The 19,008-nt window shown below is 49.2% G+C and overlaps 1 protein-coding gene across 1 annotated transcript in view; it reads right to left on the bottom strand.

The window, feature by feature from the left end:
- LOC123765908 (uncharacterized) overlaps positions 1-6,087 on the bottom strand; it is a 28,951-nt gene extending 22,864 nt beyond the window's left edge. Inside the window, exons 1-2 of the mRNA XM_069336847.1 lie at positions 6,053-6,087; positions 496-1,507 (exon numbers count right to left, since the gene is read on the bottom strand). Coding sequence (XP_069192948.1) covers positions 496-1,507; positions 6,053-6,087 — 1,047 coding nt within the window. The remainder of the gene's footprint in view (positions 1-495; positions 1,508-6,052) is intronic.
- Positions 6,088-19,008: the final 12,921 nt, after the last annotated feature.

Raw genomic sequence — 19,008 nt, 5'->3', positions numbered from 1 at the left:
CCTCCGGAGCATTCGAAATGAAGACGTTCTGGGGCGCCGATATTGCAGGTATTGCGTGGCGAATGTCGTGAATGTGTGTAAAAATCTTTGGCGCGGCCGTCAGCTACGAGAGAAGCGTAAATAGGACCGTTTCTCTTGGACTGGTTTAGGGACGTATAAGTCCTGTCACCAGGATAGCTTTGTGACCAGCCACAGCAAACACACTCGAGTCTTAAACTTAACTTAGGACTTAAGGAAACTCACAGGTGATATACACCAAGAAGCAGGGGAGGGGGGATAAACTTTTCTGTGTATACCTTTTTGATTCCGGGAAATTTTACCTGGATTTCTTAATGCTTGATGATAAGCAGCTTCGGCCAATGTAGTTTGTATAGGCCAAGCAGCTTCGGCCTATAAGGCGTTTGCAGGCATAGGCCGAAGCTGATTTGATGACGATTGATTAGCTGCCTGGCCTAAGCCATTTGCATAGGCCGAAGCCGCTTGTTAGTCTATTACCTGAAGTCGAGGGACCATGTTTTGTACTGTCCGTACACCTGGCCTACGGGACAGAGGACGGCCAGTGTCGCTGGACAGGTTGGTGGACAGGTTGGTGGACAGGACGGTGGACAGGGCGGTGGACAGGGCGGTGGACAGGGCGGTGGACAGGGCGGTGGACAGGGCGGTGGACAGGTCGCTGGACAGGTCGCTGGACAGGTCGCTGGACAGGGCGGTGGACAGGGCGGTGGACAGGGCGGTGGACAGGGCGGTGGACAGGTTGGTGGACAGGGCGGTGGACAGGTTGGTGGACAGGGCGGTGGACAGGGCGGTGGACAGGGCGGTGGACAGGTCGCTGGACAGGGCGGTGGACAGGTTGGTGGACAGGGCGGTGGACAGGGCGGTGGACAGGGCGGTGGACAGGGCGGTGGACAGGGCGGTGGACTGGGCGGTGGACAGAGCGGTGGACAGGGCGGTGGACAGGGCGGTGGACAGGGCGGTGGACAGGGCGGTGGACAGGGCGGTGGACAGGGCGGTGGACAGGTTGGTGGACAGGGCGGTGGACAGGTTGGTGGACAGGGCGGTGGACAGGGCGGTGGACAGGTCGCTGGACAGGGCGGTGGACAGGTTGGTGGACAGGGCGGTGGACAGGGCGGTGGACAGGTCGCTGGACAGGGCGGTGGACAGGTTGGTGGACAGGGCGGTGGACAGGGCGGTGGACAGAGCGGTGGACAGGGCGGTGGACAGGGCGGTGGACAGGGCGGTGGACTGGGCGGTGGACAGAGCGGTGGACAGGGCGGTGGACTGGGCGGTGGACAGGGCGGTGGACAGGGCGGTGGACAGGTTGGTGGACAGGGCGGTGGACAGGGCGGTGGACAGGGCGGTGGACAGAGCGGTGGACAGGGCGGTGGACAGGGCGGTGGACAGAGCGGTGGACAGGGCGGTGGACAGGGCGGTGGACAGGTTGGTGGACAGGGCGGTGGACAGGGCGGTGGATAAGGAATGTTGGAAAATCTTAGAAGATTTGCGGATGCTGTCAAAACAGGACGGGAAAGGAAGACAGGAGAATAACAATTTGTACAAACAGCTTTAGTTACACATTCAGTGCGGACGACAGACTGGCAGATGCAGTTTAATGCTGGTTAAATGTGTATATACTCTGAGGCATGGAACGATAATTGATTTACAAGATTCCAACTGGAAAAAATTGGAATTGCGAAAATTGAATGCAAAGACCTGAGAATAAAGATTGGTAAGGAATTTAAAATAAAAATAGGTATGTACGTGCGTAATAAGGCTGGTGATAATGGGATTCTTATATCTAGATTGATCACTTTTAATCGAATTATCGGCAATTAGCTTAGCGTTTACGGTGCAAAAATGGTTTGCATTGATAATCGCAAGAACCATTCGTATACATCCTGGGAAGCATAGATTAATAAGGACTCACAACATGGCTTTTAAAATGGCCTATTTTTTTCAGCATTTCTCTCATTCTTTTTCAGCATATTTTCAGTGGAAAGGATTTGAGTACGTGAATAAAAAACACAGAAATACGTGCAAACGTGAGGTCTCCTGGTGGAGACCTGGAGACCTATGTAGAGGTCTCCTAGCTAGAGACCAGGAGACCTATGTAGAAGTCTCCTAGCTGGTGGTGACCAAGAGACCTCTACACCAAGACTGTCATCAACTGGTGGCCTGGCCAGTTGACTGAGAGAGTCACATGACTGGTCACATGACTGAGAGAGCTGTCAATCAGGATAGTGTTGACGAGCTGTTTGAGTAGTTTGACGTTTGAAGGTCGGATCGAAGGAGCAGGGATCAGGCCCAAGTGCAATTTATAATCTAAATTAATTACTGACATATTGTTAGTAATAATAATTATTGTTATTTAAATCGGTCCAACTTTTTAACCTATGTGTGGGCGGAATACAGTTTGAACAAAGACATAACTGAGTTTGGTTGGATATATATATATATATATATATATATATATATATATATATATATATATATATATATATATATATATATATATATATATATAAACAGGTGTGAGTGCGTGAGCGTGTGCCCGTGTGTGTGTATCCACCTAGTTTATCTAATTGTGTTTGCGGGGGTTGAGCTCTGGCTCTTTGGTCCCGCCTCTCAACTGTCAATCAACTGGTGTACAGATTCCTGAGCCTACTGGGCTCTATCATATCTGCATTTGAAACTGTGTATGGAGTCAGCCTCCACCACATCACTGCCTAATGCATTCCATTTGTTAACTACTCTGACACTGAAAATTCTTTCTAACGTCCCTGTGGTTCATTTGGATATTCATTTTCCACTTGTGTCCCCTTGTTCGCGTATCTCCCGTGTTAAACAGTGTATCCTCATCTACCCCTGTCAATTCCCCTGAGGATTTTGTAGGTAGTGATCATGTCTCCTCCTTACTCTTTTGCCTTCCAGTGTCGTCAGGTTCATTTCCCGCAGCCTTTCCTCGTAACTCATGCCTCTTAGTTCTGGGACTAGCCTAGTGGCATACCCCTGAACTTTTTCAAACTTCAAGCCGTGTGTGTGTGTGTGTGTGTGTGTGTGTGTGTGTGTGTGTGTGTGTGTGTGTGTGTGTGTGTGTGTGTGTGTGTGTGAGTGTGTGTGTGTGTATGTGTGCGTGATTTTTATCCCATTCATAAGTCAGTTTTTTAATGAAAAAAACACTGGTCGCATTTTATATTGCGACCAGTGACTGAAGAGGGTGGTGGTGATGCCAGTGGTGGAGAGGGAGAAGGGGAGATGATGCCAGGGGTAGGAAGAGGGGAGAGGGAATGGAAGGTACCAGCAGTGGGGGGGAGGGTAAAGGGAGGGAGGAGAAGACGGGGAAGAGGTGATGCTAAGGGGGGAGGGAGAGGGGGGGAGGGAGGGGAGGGAGGGGAGAGAGGGGAGGGAGGGGAGGGAGGGGAGGGAGGGGAGGGAGGGAGGGGAATTAGCTGCCACAGGTATGGACGAGAATACGGAGGTTATTACCTTGTGTGTTGAGAGGAAGTTGTGGTCAGGTGTGGAGGTACAGGCCAAAGGTGCGTGGTGGGGGAGGGGGTTGTGGGGCAGGGGGTTGTGGGGCAGGAGGTTGTGGGGCAGGAGGTTGTGGGGCAGGAGGTTATGGGGCAGGAGGTTGTGGGGCAGGGGGTTGTGGGGCAGGGGGTTGTGGGGCAGGGGGTTGTGGGGCAGGAGGTTATGGGGCAGGAGGTTGTGGGGCAGGGGGTTGTGGGGCAGGGGGTTGAGGGGCAGGGGGTTGTAGGGCAGGGGGGGTTGTGGGACAGGGGGTTGTGGGACAGGGGGTTGTGGGACAGGGGGTTGTGGGGCAGGGGGTTGTGGGGGCAGGAGGTTGTGGGAGAGCAAGGAAGTAAAAAACCCTCTATTAAAGACCACAACCTTCCACTATATAACCTGGTTTTCGATTGTAATGAATACATTCTCTCTAACACGCATCAGTTTTGTCTCTGTTATTACAATAATGTGCCATTGTTTTTCTCTCTCAATGAGCTTTTAGGTATTTGTGTGTATATCTTTTGTGGTCGTATTCCCCCCATTGTTCAGTCACAAACTACCTGTTTGATTTGACGGCTGTTACCACTTATGGTGTCTTCTTGGAGTGTCTTTAGTCTCCTTTGCTGCCCATTGACATTCTCCTTTCCTAACTCTTTTTTTCCTCCATTTAAAGTTAGAGGAGAAAAAGCAAGGACACAGATGGAAGCAAGACTTTCAAATGAGTTAAGGAAATGTTGGGAGGTGTCAATATCCTGTGGGGGGGGGGGGGAAGGTGGAGAGGGTGGAGGTAGAGAGGGTGGAGGTAGAGAAGGTGGAGGTAGAGATGGTGGAGATAGAGAGGGTGGAGGTGGAGAGGGTGGAGTTAGAGAGGGTGGAGGTGGAGAGGGTGGAGGTAGAGAGGGTGGAGGTAGATAGGGTGGAGGTGGAGAGGGTGGAGGTAGAGAGGGTGGAGGTAGAGAGGGTGGAGGTAGAGAGGGTGGAGGTGGAGAGGGTGGAGGTAGAGAGGGTGGAGGTAGAGAGGGTGGAGGTAGAGAGGGTGGAGGTAGAGAGGGTGGAGGTAGAGAGGGTGGAGGTGGAGAGGGTGGAGGTAGAGAGGGTGGAGGTAGAGAGGGTGGAGGTGGAGAGGGTGGAGGTAGAGAGGGTGGAGGTGGAGAGGGTGGAGGTGGAGAGGGTGGAGGTGGAGAGGGTGGAGGTAGAGAGGGTGGAGGTAGAGAGGGTGGAGGTGGAGAGGGTGGAGGTGGAGAGGGTGGAGGTAGAGAGGGTGGAGGTAGAGAGGGTGGAGGTAGAGAGGGTGGAGGTGGAGATGGTGGAGGTAGAGAGGGTGGAGGTAGAGAGGGTGGAGGTAGAGAGGGTGGAGGTAGAGAGGGTGGAGGTGGAGAGGGTGGAGGTAGAGAGGGTGGAGGTGGGGAGGGTGGAGGTAGAGAGGGTGGAGGTGGAGAGGGTGGAGGTAGAGAGGGTGGAAGTGGAGAGGGTGGAAGTAGAGAGGGTGGAGATAGAGAGGGTGGAGGCGGAGAGGGTGGAGGTAGAGAGGGTGGAGGTAGAGAGGGTGGAGGTGGAGAGCGTGGAGGTAGCGAGGGTGGAGGTGGAGAGGGTGGAGGTAGAGAGGGTGGAGGTAGAGAGGGTGGAGGTGGAGAGGGTGGAGGTAGAGAGGGTGGAGGTAGAGAGGGTGGAGGTAGAGAGGGTGGAGGTAGAGAGGGTGGAGGTGGAGAGGGTGGAGGTAGAGAGGGTGGAGGTGGAGAGGGTGGAGGTAGAGAGGGTGGAGGTAGAGAGGGTGGAGGTAGAGAGGGTGGAGGTAGAGAGGGTGGAGGTAGAGAGGGTGGAGGTGTGGAGGGTGGAGGTAGAGAGGGTGGAGGTGGAGAGGGTGGAGGTGGAGAGGGTGGAGGTAGAGAGGGTGGAGGTAGAGAGGGTGGAGGTAGAGAGGGTGGAGGTAGAGAGGGTGGAGGTGGGGAGGGTGGAGGTAGAGAGGGTGGAGGTGGAGAGGGTGGAGGTGGAGAGGGTGGAGGTAGAGAGGGTGGAGGTAGAGAGGGTGGAGGTAGAGAGGGTGGAGGTGGAGAGGGTGGAGGTGGAGAGGGTGGAGGTAGAGAGGGTGGAGGTAGAGAGGGTGGAGGTAGAGAGGGTGGAGGTAGAGAGGGTGGAGGTAGAGAGGGTGGAGGTAGAGAGGGTGGAGGTGGAGAGGGTGGAGGTGGAGAGGGTGGAGGTGGAGAGGGTGGAGGAAGAGGGTGGAGGTGGAGAGGGTGGAGGTGGAGAGGGTGGAGGTGGAGAGGGTGGAGGTGGAGAGGGTGGAGGTGGAGAGGGTGGAGGTGGAGAGGGTGGAGGTAGAGAGGGTGGAGGTGGAGAGGGTGGAGGTGGAGAGGGGTACCTCACCGGGGCGCCCCGGACCTGAGGCCACTTGACACAAGCATCACGTAGTTCGTAATTATCGGCAATTATACCAACTGCTCTGAAAAGATGCCAGAGATTTTCGTTCGTTCCAAACAAGTATAAATTCCCTTTTTTCTTTTCCTTTTTAACTCCTTTTGGCGCTTGTGTTTGCTTTTGTTTCTCTCACCTGTCTCGACTTTTGTTATCAACTATTTTCCCCATAATCAAATCTTCAAGAGGAAGAGTTTCTCCTTAGTGATATCTGCTGGAAGTCTTCAAGGGCGCGATGAACTTATGAAGAAAGTGTTGGAGGACAAATGACCTTGCTTCTTATAGAGCCCCTACGTCTGACTCCTCCTGTGCTGCCTCCACCCCTCAGCATCACACCAACCTCCAGCAACCTCATGCCCTTATCCCCAACACTCGCACCCTTCTATCACCAAAACTCTCTCTCTCTCTCCATCACCAACACTCTCCATCAAAAAAATTCCCCCACTATCTCTATCGTTCACACGAGAACACAAAAGAGGATCTTTTAGCAGGAAGAGCAGACTATTCCATGCAACTGAATTCAAAACGGTATTTTATCAGAGGGATATGACAAGGGGCGAGAGAATGAGGGTAGCTGATTCAAGGAAGAAGTGCAGGAAGAGAGAAGGAAATCAGGGAACCCTGGCCGAAATCCTACAATCCCAGAAGGGAATGGAGACCCCCTCCACAAGCAGTCCAGCAGCCCCAGAGAGAGGGGCATTACTCCCACCATCCACCCAATAGAAATTCTCCCACCTACAACCTCTCCCAGACCCCTATTAAATGCCCAATCAGTCCTCTCTGCCCCCCCTCTCCCCAAGCCCTCTCCTCTCCCCCATCCCTTGAACCAAGCCCCTCCCCAGCATCCTCCAAACCCATGTTAAATATCGCATCACACCAATCCCACCCATGCAACCCAGTCCATAGAGCAACTGTCGAACAGCCAGCAGGTGTAAGAGTAGGTAAGGATGGACAGACGAAAGTAAGCTTCAAAGTGATGTACAGATAGACGGGATTACGAATAAGACAAGTGAACTTGGAGAAAAGACACAAGAAGAAAACCCTGATGTAATAGTACTCGCAGAAACAAAAGTCTCAGGCATCATAACAAAATCGGTGTTCCCACAGGATTACTATATATTAAGGAAAAAGAAAGGGAAGAGGAGGAAGAGTCGCCCTGCTGATAAGGAAGTCATGGAATTTCGATGAGATGAATATTCCAGGCACTGAAGGTAGCAGAGACTACATAGCAGGCACTATGACAATGGGAGGACCAAGGATAATGGCAGGAGTCATATATGATCCCCCCTCACTAAATGACAGAAGACCCAGACAGGAGTATGACAGCAACAAAATGGCAACCATTACCATAATAGAGAGAGCAGCTTCTATTGCCTGCAGGAAGAAAATTAAACTCTTGATCATGGGCAACTTCAACCATGGAAAAACAGACTTGGAAATCAGAGAACCACACAGAGACTCAGTAACATGGAGAGCTAATTTATTAGACGTTGCGACAAGAAACTTTCTACGCCAAACATGTCAAGGTGCCCACAAGAATGAGAGGGGAATGATGAACCAGCCAGACTTGATCTGATATTCACCATGAACGAATCAGACATAAGGTAAGTGTAATCAGAACCCTCCCCCCCCCATAGGAATAAGTAACCACAGTGTCATAACATTTGTGTACCTGATGCCAGTAGGAATAATCCTTCCAAGGAAAGGACCGAAAAATAAAAGACTGGAATACCGAAGAGGGAAACTACGATAAGATAAGAAAATTTACAATAGGATTACCATGGGAGTCTGAGGTCTCCCTTAAAGCACACACACACACACACACACACACACACACACACACACACACACACACACACACACACACACACACACACACACACACACACACACAGACACCCACCCACACACACACACACACACACACACACACAATTCTTCAGGAGTCAGAGAAGGAAAAAGACTTGGGGGTTGATATCACGCCAGACCTGTCTCCTGCAGCACATATCAAGCGGATAACATCAGCGGCATATGCCAGGCTGGCCAACATACGAACGGCATTCAGAAACTTGTGTAAAGAATCATTCAGAACTTTGTATACCACATATGTCAGGCCAATCCTGGAGTATGCAGCCCCAGCATGGAGTCCATATCTAGTCAAGGATAAGACTAAACTGGAAAAGGTTCAAAGGTTTGCCACCAGACTAGTACCCGAGCTGAGAGGTATGAGCTACGAGGAGAGACTACGGGAATTAAACCTCACTTCGCTGGAAGACAGAAGAGTTAGGGGGGACATGATCACCACATTCAAGATTCTGAAGGGGATTGATAGGGTAGATAAAGACAGTCTATTTAACACAAGGGGAACACGCACAAGGGGACACAGGTGGAAACTGAGTGCCCAAATGAGCCACAGAGATATTAGAAAGAACTTTTTTAGTGTCAGAGTGGTTGACAAATGGAATGCATTAGGGGGTGATGTGGTGGAGGCTGACTCCATACACAGTTTCAAGTGTAGATATGACAGAGCCCGATAGGCTCAGGAATCTGTACACCTGTTGATTGACGGTTGAGAGGCGGGACCAAAGAGCCAGAGCTCAACCCCCGCAAACACAACTAGGTGAGTACAACTAGGTGAGTAAACACACACACACACACACACACACACACACACACACACACACACACACACACACACACACACACTCCGCCGGATGTAACAAACTTGAGCACTACTCTGAAGGTGTTTTTCATCCTGCGATGACGGCGTCCTCTGGCTCAGTAAAAACATCTTATGTAATTATGTAACAGTCCCAACCACCAGGACCATCGGGAATCGAACGCGGACCTTATATGAAGGTCTTCACTCTACCGACCAGTCCAAGTGGATTGAAGTGGCAGCACAGGGGACACAATATGAGGGGTCGGACACAACATGAGGGCTCGGACACAATATGAGGGCTCGGACACAACATGAGGGCTCGGACACAATATGAGGGCTCGGACACAACATGAGAGGATCAGACACAATATGAGGGCTCGGACACAATATGAGGGCTCGGACACAACATGAGAGGATCAGACACAATATGAGGGCTCGGACACAACATGAGGGCTCGGACACAACATGAGGGCTCGGACACAACATGAGGGCTCGGACACAATATGAGGGCTCGGACACAACATGAGGGCTCGGACACAACATGAGGGCTCGGACACAATATGAGGGGCTCGGACACATTATGAGGGCTCGGACACAACATGAGGGCTCGGACACAATATGAGGGCTCGGACACAACATGAGGGCTCGGACACAATATGAGGGCTCGGACACAACATGAGGGCTCGGACACAACATGAGGGCTCGGACACAACATGAGGGCTCGGACACAATATGAGGGCTCGGACACAACATGAGGGCTCGGACACAATATGAGGGCTCGGACACAACATGAGGGCTCGGACACAATATGAGGGCTCGGACACAACATGAGGGCTCGGACACAACATGAGGGCTCGGACACAACATGAGGGCTCGGACACAATATGAGGGCTCGGACACAACATGAGGGCTCGGGCACAATATGAGGGCTCGGACACAATATGAGGGCTCGGACACAACATGAGGGCTCGGACACAATATGAAGGCTCGGACACAATATGAGGGCTCGGACACAATATGAGGGCTCGGACACAATATGAGGGCTCGGACACAACATGAGGGCTCGGACACAACATGAGGGCTCGGACACAACATGAGGGCTCGGACACAATATGAGGGCTCGGACACAACATGAGGGCTCGGACACAATATGAGGGCTCGGACACAACATGAGGGCTCGGACACAACATGAGGGCTCGGACACAATATGAGGGCTCGGACACAACATGAGGGCTCGGACACAATATGAGGGCTCGGACACAATATGAGGGCTCGGACACAATATGAGGGCTCGGACACAACATGAGGGCTCGGACACAACATGAAGGCTCGGACACAATATGAGGGCTCGGACACAACATGAGGGCTCGGACACAACATGAGGGCTCGGACACAACATGAGGGCTCGGACACAATATGAGGGCTCGGACACAACATGAGGGCTCGGACACAATATGAGGGCTCGGACACAACATGAGGGCTCGGACACAACATGAGGGCTCGGACACAACATGAGGGCTCGGACACAATATGAGGGCTCGGACACAACATGAGGGCTCGGACACAACATGAGGGCTCGGACACAACATGAGGGCTCGGACAACACAATGCGTTATAAGTTCCAGTAATAGGTTAATGGGGTACCGGTAATGGGGTAATAGTGTACCAGTAATGAGGTAATGGGGTAATGCCTTGATCTACCTCACCAATTACCACTTGGTGTGGTAGGTGGACGGCCTCGCTACGTGCAGGGCAGAGTTCAATTCCCGTAACCTTCCGGTTATTTAGCCACTATATATATTCCCTTCCCGCTTCGTGTTCCAAATACGTCTCCTCCTCCTCTCCCTTTCATCTTGTCGCAAGTACCTTAATTAGCGCTTTTCCGGCTAACTACCGTACCCTTTCTAGTTACGTCTTGGGTCTGGGTCGTATATGAGTTAGCTTCCTTCTATTCGAGAGGCATTTAAAGCTTTAAGATCTGGCATAATTGCAAGATCCTTTTTATATAAGATATTGAAAATATTGCATTTATATTTAGTGAGGTCAGTTTGTGTCTCGTGTAGGTTCATGTTTAGGGATGATTTGGGGGGAGAGTGTATATATATATATATATATATATATATATATATATATATATATATATATATATATATATATATATATAGTGTATATTTGGGGGGATATACACCAATCTCCATGTGATTGGTGTATACAGTTGTGGTCTTGTTGTCAACTATTCACTCTGAAGAATATGTGATTGATGAGCAAGGTAGCATCACCATCTTTAGCATCTCCACCTGCAGCATCCCCACCTCCAGCATCCCCACCTCCAGCATCCCCACCTGTAGCATCTCCACCTGCAGCATCAGCACCTGGGAAGGACCAGCTAAGTCTCGCTGGAGCAGCTGTAGCTGAGAAAGCTTCTGCCTCTACGGCTGGATTTGGGGGTACTATGGCCTCGACGATGCTCTCTTGGCTTAGCACTCGGAAGATTAGTCCTGTCTGGTTTTGTAATTTAAAAGTTGTACTTAAAATGCCATTGATGTGCCTGAGGCCTTGAATGATTCTTTATTGCTCATCTTGTTTATGGTAGTCAGGGCAAACAGCCTTGTTTGCAGCTCGACTGGTTGTTGCTGTTGCTTCCTGTGCAACAGGGGGGTGAACTTGGCGTTCATCCCCCCCCCCCTCACTAATGGGGAACGTTCACTAATGAAGAACTTGAACGAACTTCAAAGAGGGAACTTGGCGTTCCTCGGAGGGGTCAAGAGACTATTCATCTTCACTACGAACTATCTTCTTTATTATTATTATCATAATTAACTTCCTCCACTCTAACCCTGTTTAACTACTCACAACCATCATCACTGTAACTATAGTCACTATACACACACACACATATACATATATAGACTCTGCACTATACACTTGCCCTGCCTGCACGACACCACCACCATCCACGTCGATACACTTACTCAATACACTTGTCGTCTTCCCAAGCACTTGGGCTGGACGGTAGAGCGATGGTCTCGCGTCATGCAGGTCGGCGTTCAATCCTCGACCGTCTACAAGTGGTTGGTCACCATCCTTTCCCTCCTGTCTCATCCTAAATCCTTTTCCCGACCCCTTCCCAGTGCTATATACATATATATATATATATATATATATATATATATATATATATATATATATATATATATATATATATATATATATAGTCGTAATGGCTTGGTGCTTCCTCTTGATAATTCCCTTCGCTTCTTCACCCAACCACCAACTCAAGCAGCAGCATAGACCTGCTGCTTGAGCGGCTGCTGTTGCACACCTGCTGCTTGAGTGGCTACCAAGGTAGACTGCTGCTACCTGGTATTGGGAATACTGCTGGGGCGGTTTACAGGTACACATTAGTTTGCCTATAATGAACGTGATATATCTGTCCTATAATTCTCATGACGGGCGAGAACAGAGAGAAGGAGACAGAGGAATATAGGAAGATGAAAAATAGAGCGAAGAAACGAGAAGGAAATAATACTACTGGAGGAATCGCTAATCCCAAGAAGACAATCTTCAAACGTCCATTACAATCACTAAGCCGAGAAGATCGCGAACTACCAACATCACTTGCTTTTTTTTTAACTCCAGATAATCTGAATCCACAAAAGTTCGACTTGCGCGAACTTAAAAAACAAAAGGGTGACTGCGTCCCTGTCTATAACGATCCCGGAAGCCCGGACGAATCACCGAAATTAAACGAATCTTCGCGTGGACGATTTATGGGTAAAAGTTCCTTGGTTTGGCTTCTCTGGTGGGCCGGAGCTGGCGCCTTTGGAGCTGAAGAAACGTGCTGACGAACTTGGTGGATGGTGGTGACGGCTTGACAGGGTGTCAGGTGGATTTTCAACATGTTATTAATTAAGAATATCGGGATAATAATAATATTAATATGAGTGTAGGGGATACCAGCGTTGCTTCTGAGATTACATCACTCCCAATCCACCCCTCACCCCACATCCATTCCACACCCCTCCTCCCATCCTATCCCCCCCCATCCCCTGGCCCACGCCACCCATTCCTCCCCCACCACACCCATCTCCCCCTCCCACCCACAAAACCTCGTCTGTATTCCTCGGCCATACTCTCAGTCGTCGGGTAATTTATGTATCCGCTTTTGAGCTGATGTTAGGCGGTAATCCACAAATTAGATCTTCACATTCACCTGTCTCGTCTGATATTTATTTCAGCAGTTGCAGAAAGCCGGAGAAATGTTCCCTCGGGTTGAGGATTCTGTGCGTTCATCGACTTGTGTTTCCTGAGTGTGAATGGCAGGGTGAACAGTTGTCTCAAGGTGAAAGTGTGCTCGTCTAACCTGGCCTGCAGGTCGGGGGTCTAAGCTGGCCTGCAGGTTGGAGGTCTAACCTGGACTGCAGGTTGGAGGTCTAACCTGGCCTGCAGGTCGGGGGGTCTAACGTGGCCTGCAGGTCACCGTTTTGGAAGTTACTTAAAGTTAGTTTCTAATAAGTCTTTCAGTCACTCTTGTGTTGAAGTTATCTCTCACTCGTTGTTCTTCTTTAAAGTAATCTACAAGGTTTTCTTGGAAAAATAGGTTAATTGCTAGAGTTCGCCCTTAGGCTTCTGGGATTCTAATATTTATCCGTGCACTCAGTTTTCATTACTCATATATTTACTAAAGAATTAAGGTTATTTTCATTATTGCAATTTTATATATATATATATATATATATATATATATATATATATATATATATATATATATATATATATATATATATATATATATATATATATATATACATATATATATATTATTTACATATATACAGACTTCCTCTGGGGTTGGTCGGGAGATGCAGCTGGCATTCCACCTCTGGACCGCGACGCCGAGACGCTACAAGATAATTTTTTGTTGTTGGGACCCCAATTAGTTTGTGGCCCAGTTTCTTTAGGAACTTCAATGCACATTTGCCCCACGAACTAAAGAGGTTTTTCAGCCAATCGTGGAAGATGTTGTAGCAACGTGCCAGACCTCAGTGTGTTACTCCTTCGTGGAGAGGGAACACGAAGGGTTAATACGAAGAGCGTCGTGATTTAGGCAAGATCCCAAGGTTGATTTGGAATCATCAAATAAAAAATCCCCAGCAGCGGGTGCTGTTACCGCCAGGAGGCGACCTGTATCCTACAGATACATTTTCAAGCATTGATGAAGTAATCTTGTTCCATTATGGAGCAATCCCAGCGTGCCTGTTCGGGATCTTTTGGGGCTCGTGGTCGTTATATTATAGACCTGAACGGGCATTCAGGGGATTCTCAGACACCTGCCTTAACCGGCTCAGCCACGATAGAACAAAAGCCTATCATCCCTGAACTCTACTGAATTTACTGGGAGATTCTGGAGGCCCAAACCGATTTTCAACAAGTTTATGATAGCATGTGTTTATGATAGCCTGTGGATAATGGTGTTTACACCCTTACACCACTCCATCAGGTCACAAAGAGATCAGAATGGTGTAATATATCAACGAAAATATCATATTAGGGTAATGGAGGTGACTTGAACCGGCGTTCTGATGATTCCCAGAGTGAAGGCGGGCCTATCGTAAGATCCTGGTTGGGCACCATTCCAATTCGAGCCTTCCAGAACCTCCCAGTGAATTTAGTAGAGTTCAGGGATGATAGGATTTTAACCTATCGTAGCTAAGTGGGTTAAAACATGTCCTCAAAATGAAATTCTCATTGAAATACCCTTGTGATATAATGATATAAAATGATTTAATTATTTTCAAATAACTTTTAAATTTAAAATATTCTGTTTATTTTTTATGTTCTCTCGTCATATTAGTTTTCCAAGTTTACAGTGTTCTGGACGGGCAGTAAGCTAATTGTGAGTTGCCGACTCATCGTATAGGCCAGTCCTGCTTATTACTCATGCTGTGCTCAGCTAATTATATTCGTTCGTGGTCTAATTATTCATGTTTCCTTTAATGAAAGCAGAATTGGCCAGGTTGTGGGGTTAGCGGCCGGGGGGCCCCTGAAGGACACCGGGTCCTGGGCCCCCAAGATGCTGAGGTCTCATTTCCTGTCCTTGTAATCCTTCTGTTCCTCATTGGTCTTTTCTTCTATCAAGCTCCTCACCTACACTCTCTCTCTCTCTCTCTCTCTATCTCTCTCTCTCTCTCTCTCTCTCTCTCTCTCTCTCTCTCTCTCTCTTTCTCTCTCTCTCCCTCTCAGCACCTCTCAGCAACACTTGCCACGCACACAAACAAGAGCGACACAAACACACACACCTCACAACAACACGCTGGAATACCAAAACTAATGCAATATTAATGCATCCCCTTCACAACACCTCGCATCCGCTCTGCCTGCCAGCTCTCTGACACAGCACCGGGGGTCTGGTGCTACCCTGCTCGACCCACTGCCACAGCACCGGGGGTCTGGTGCTACCCTGCTCGACCCACTGCCACAGGACCGGGGTCTGGTGTTGGCCTGCTCGACCCACTGCCACAGGACCGGGGTCTGGTGTTGGCCTGCTCGACCCACTGCCACAGGACCGGGGTCTGGTGTTGGCCTGCTCGACCCACTGCCACAGGACCGGGGGTCTGGTGTTGGCCTGCTCGACCCACTGCCACAGGACCGGGGGTCTGGTGTTGGCCTGCTCGACCCACTGCCACAGGACCGGGGTCTGGTGTTGGCCTGCTCGACCCACTGCCACAGGACCGGGGTCTGGTGTTGGCCTGCTCGACCCACTGCCACAGGACCGGGGTCTGGTGTTGGCCTGCTCGACCCACTGCCACAGGACCGGGGTCTGGTGTTGGCCTGCTCGACCCACTGCCACAGGACCGGGGGTCTGGTGTTGGCCTGCTCGACCCACTGCCACAGGACCGGGGTCTGGTGTTGGCCTGCTCGACCCACTGCCACAGCACCGGGGGTCTGGTGTTGGCCTGCTCGACCCACTGCTACAGGACCGGGGTCTGGTGTTGGCCTGCTCGACCCACTGCCACAGGACCGGGGTCTGGTGCTACCCTGCTCGACCCACTGCCACAGGACCGGGGTCTGGTGCTACGCTGCTCGACCCACTGCCACAGGACCGGGGTCTGGTGCTACGCTGCTCGACCTACTGTCCCATGATGTAATCTGGTCTTAGCCTGACCGTAGTCTTCCCACGAACCGGAGATGTTGGCTCGTTTGCAGTGCCTTTTACACTGAACAGATGTTAATGAATACTTGACGATAATATGCAGTTTGAGCAGCTCCTTGCACGGCGGGGGAGGCTGATGTGTGTGTGTGTGTGTGTGTGTGTGTGTGTGTGTGTGTGTGTGTGTGTGTGTCTGTGAGCTGAAGCAGGAAGTTCGGTACATTGCTTTTTGTCCAGTGGCGATAGAGGCTGCAAGATGCTTTAGCAGAGTGACTCGCATTTATTGGCTTGGCTCTTAGTGAGACGAGATAATGTATGCTTCCTGTGTAGCTCTGGTTGATACCTGGTTTGCTTTAGTGTGTGTGTGTGTGTGTGTGTGTGTGTGTGTGTGTGTGTGTGTGTGTGTGTACTCACCTAGTTGTGCTTGCGAGGGTTGAGCTCTGCTCTTTGGTCCCGCCTCTCAACCGTCAGTCAACTGGTGTACAGATTCCTGAGCCTACTGGGCTTTATCATATCTTCATTTGAAAGTGTGTATGGAGTCAGCCTGTTTGAGTGTGTTTGTGTGTGTGTGTGTACTTACCTATTTGTACTCACCTATTTGTGCTTACGGGGGTTGAGCTTTGGCTCTTTGGTCAAGTGGCGAGTGTGTGTGTGTGTGTGTGTGTGTGTGTGTGTGTGTGTGTGTGTGTGTGTGTGTGTGTGTGTGTGTGTGTGTGTGTGTGTGTCCGTGCGCGCGTGCGCTCACCTAGTTGTTCGTGTATAATTAAGTATCTGCTCTTATGCCTCGTTTTTCAACCATTAGTTATTCAATGCCATGCCTCTTTTCACCCGATTTTACTCCATTCACCTGGGGGTTCTTAGAGACTCGAACCGTAGACTCTCACGCGTGTGAGGCCGAAGCTACTTAAACAATGGGTCTTACATATGATGTATATACAGCGCTCGGAAGGTCTTTTTGGTCCAAGAAACAAATCCACAAGGGCCGTGACGAGGATTCGAACCTACGTCCGAGATCATCCCAGACGCTGCCTTGATCGACTGAGCTACGGGATGGTCTTATTGTCCAAGTTCCTGATTGATATCCGGACGTTTGTCAGTATGGCACATTCTGCCCGGTATTATTTTTCTGATGTGCAGGGATGTGCAGTCCAGATGTGACCTCGAGGGTCATATCTGGACTTAATGTGCATTGCTTAGTCTCTTGCTGGCCTGCGGTCTCGCGTCATGCAGGTCTGTGTTCAATCCCCCGACCGTCCACAAGTGGTTGAGCACCATTCCTTCCCCCCGTCCCATCCCAAATCCTTATCCTGACCCCTTCCCAGTGCTATATAGTCGTAACGGCTTGACGCTTTCTCCTGATAGTTCCCCTCCCCCCCCCCTCCCCTGTCCCAAACTGAGAGGTTGCCTATCCATCATTCTATCCTGTATTTCAGGACTTTTGTCCCCGGTTCCCATCCTCCTGACCTCTTGTAACCTCGGGGCATTATAGAGGTCCTCCAGGCATTTATCTCAAGCCAATTTTCAGCTATTTAATGCTACTTGTTCAGATCTGAGGAGATACTTAAAGAGGCCGGAGACATATCTTGAGGTTATCTTGAGATGATTTCGCGGCTTTAGTGTCCCCGCGGCCCGGTCCTCGACCAGGCCTCCACCCCCAGGAAGCAGCCCGTGACAGCTGACTAACACCCAGGTACCTATTTTACTGCTAGGTAACAGGGGCATAGGGTGAAAGAAACTTTGCCCATTGTTTCTCGCCGGCGCCTGGGATCGAACCCAGGACCACAGGATCACAAGTCCAGTGTGCTGTCCGCTCGGCCGACCGGCTCCGACATAGACAGCTTATTATGTCTATGTCCTAAGAAACATGTTCTATTTATTCATATTTATTTAAGCTTCATAGTGGCATTTTGCTGAACAAATTAGCTGCTATATTTGAGAAAGTATTGACGATATGTTGGCTATCGCAAATATATATATATAAGCGTATAAAAAAAGCTATACAACCCATTTCTCTGATATAATAGTCATATAGATATCAGTCAAATAGATATTAGCAACCCTTAACCCCTGTTGCCATCTTATAGGGCCAGCAATATGACCAATAATAAACATCTCCCAAGCAATCTGGAGCAAAGAGTTACCTCCTCCTCCTCGGCTCTTACCTGGGCAAGAGCGCCGGCCTGGTGAGAGTTGCTATGAATCTCCTTCGTTAGTTTGTGGTTTGCTGGGGTGACTCGTCGTAAATTTCTGGCCAATAATCGCCTGAGACTCGGCTGTGTTGCGTGTTGAATTGGTAGCTGGATAACAGGGTGGAAGCAGCGGGTGTTTGCTTGTCGGCGTCTGTGTGTGTGTGTGGTGGTGTGTGTGTGTGTGTGTGTGTGTGTGTGTGTGTGTGTGTGTGTGTGTGTGTGTGTGTGTGGGTGTGTGTGTGTGTGTGTGTGTGTGTGTGTGTGTGTGTGTGTGTGTGTGCGTGTGTGTGTGTGTGTGATGGTGTTTGCATGTTTGTGTGTTTGTTGATTATATGTGTATTCACCTAGTTATGCTTGCGTGGGTTGAGCTCTGCTCTTTCAACACACAACAATGCGTGTGTTGATGTTCGTGTGTTTACTTATATATATATATATATATATATATATATATATATATATATATATATATATATATATATATATATATATATATATATATATATATATAATCATCTGTATGTGTCAGAAGGATGAGCCTAGCTACTGGGCTCCGCCTTTCAATCACCTGTCGGCTATTGCAATGACCCTTTTCCTCCACGCTCTTTTTAATACCAATTCTTGATTTTCAGAGCAGAGAATTAGCCTTGCCAACCTTTTCTTTTAGCTCATTCCATATGCTCATTACCTCACTCTGCAGAACAATTTTCATATATTCCTCGTCTCGGATTATAGTTCCTTGTGAAATGAATCACTCTGTTCATTGTGTCTAAATGCTTCTTTCTTAAAGAATCTTATATGTCGCAATCATTTCACCTCTGGCCTTTATCTACTCTTTTTTCAGTCGTGTTGAGGTCTAGTTTTCTCAGCATTTCCTGGTATCTCTTTTTTTTTTTTTAGTTCTGGGATAAGTATTGTAGCAAACTTGAGCACTTTCTCTAGTTTTACCTTGACATCTTCTTAATACGTCTAAAATATGTATAAATACGTCTTAATACATCTTATTAAGTCTAAAATACATCTTGTAAGCTTCCTTGTCCAGGTGTCTAAAGGCTACACAAATATTCGACATTTTTTTTTTTTGTTTTTTGTTT

The sequence above is a fragment of the Procambarus clarkii genome, chromosome 37, assembly GCF_040958095.1.
Source record: "Procambarus clarkii isolate CNS0578487 chromosome 37, FALCON_Pclarkii_2.0, whole genome shotgun sequence".
Taxonomy (NCBI): domain Eukaryota; kingdom Metazoa; phylum Arthropoda; class Malacostraca; order Decapoda; family Cambaridae; genus Procambarus; species Procambarus clarkii.
The sequence above is the reverse complement of the archived record's forward strand: the minus strand, read 5'-3'. Positions and strand labels throughout refer to the sequence as shown.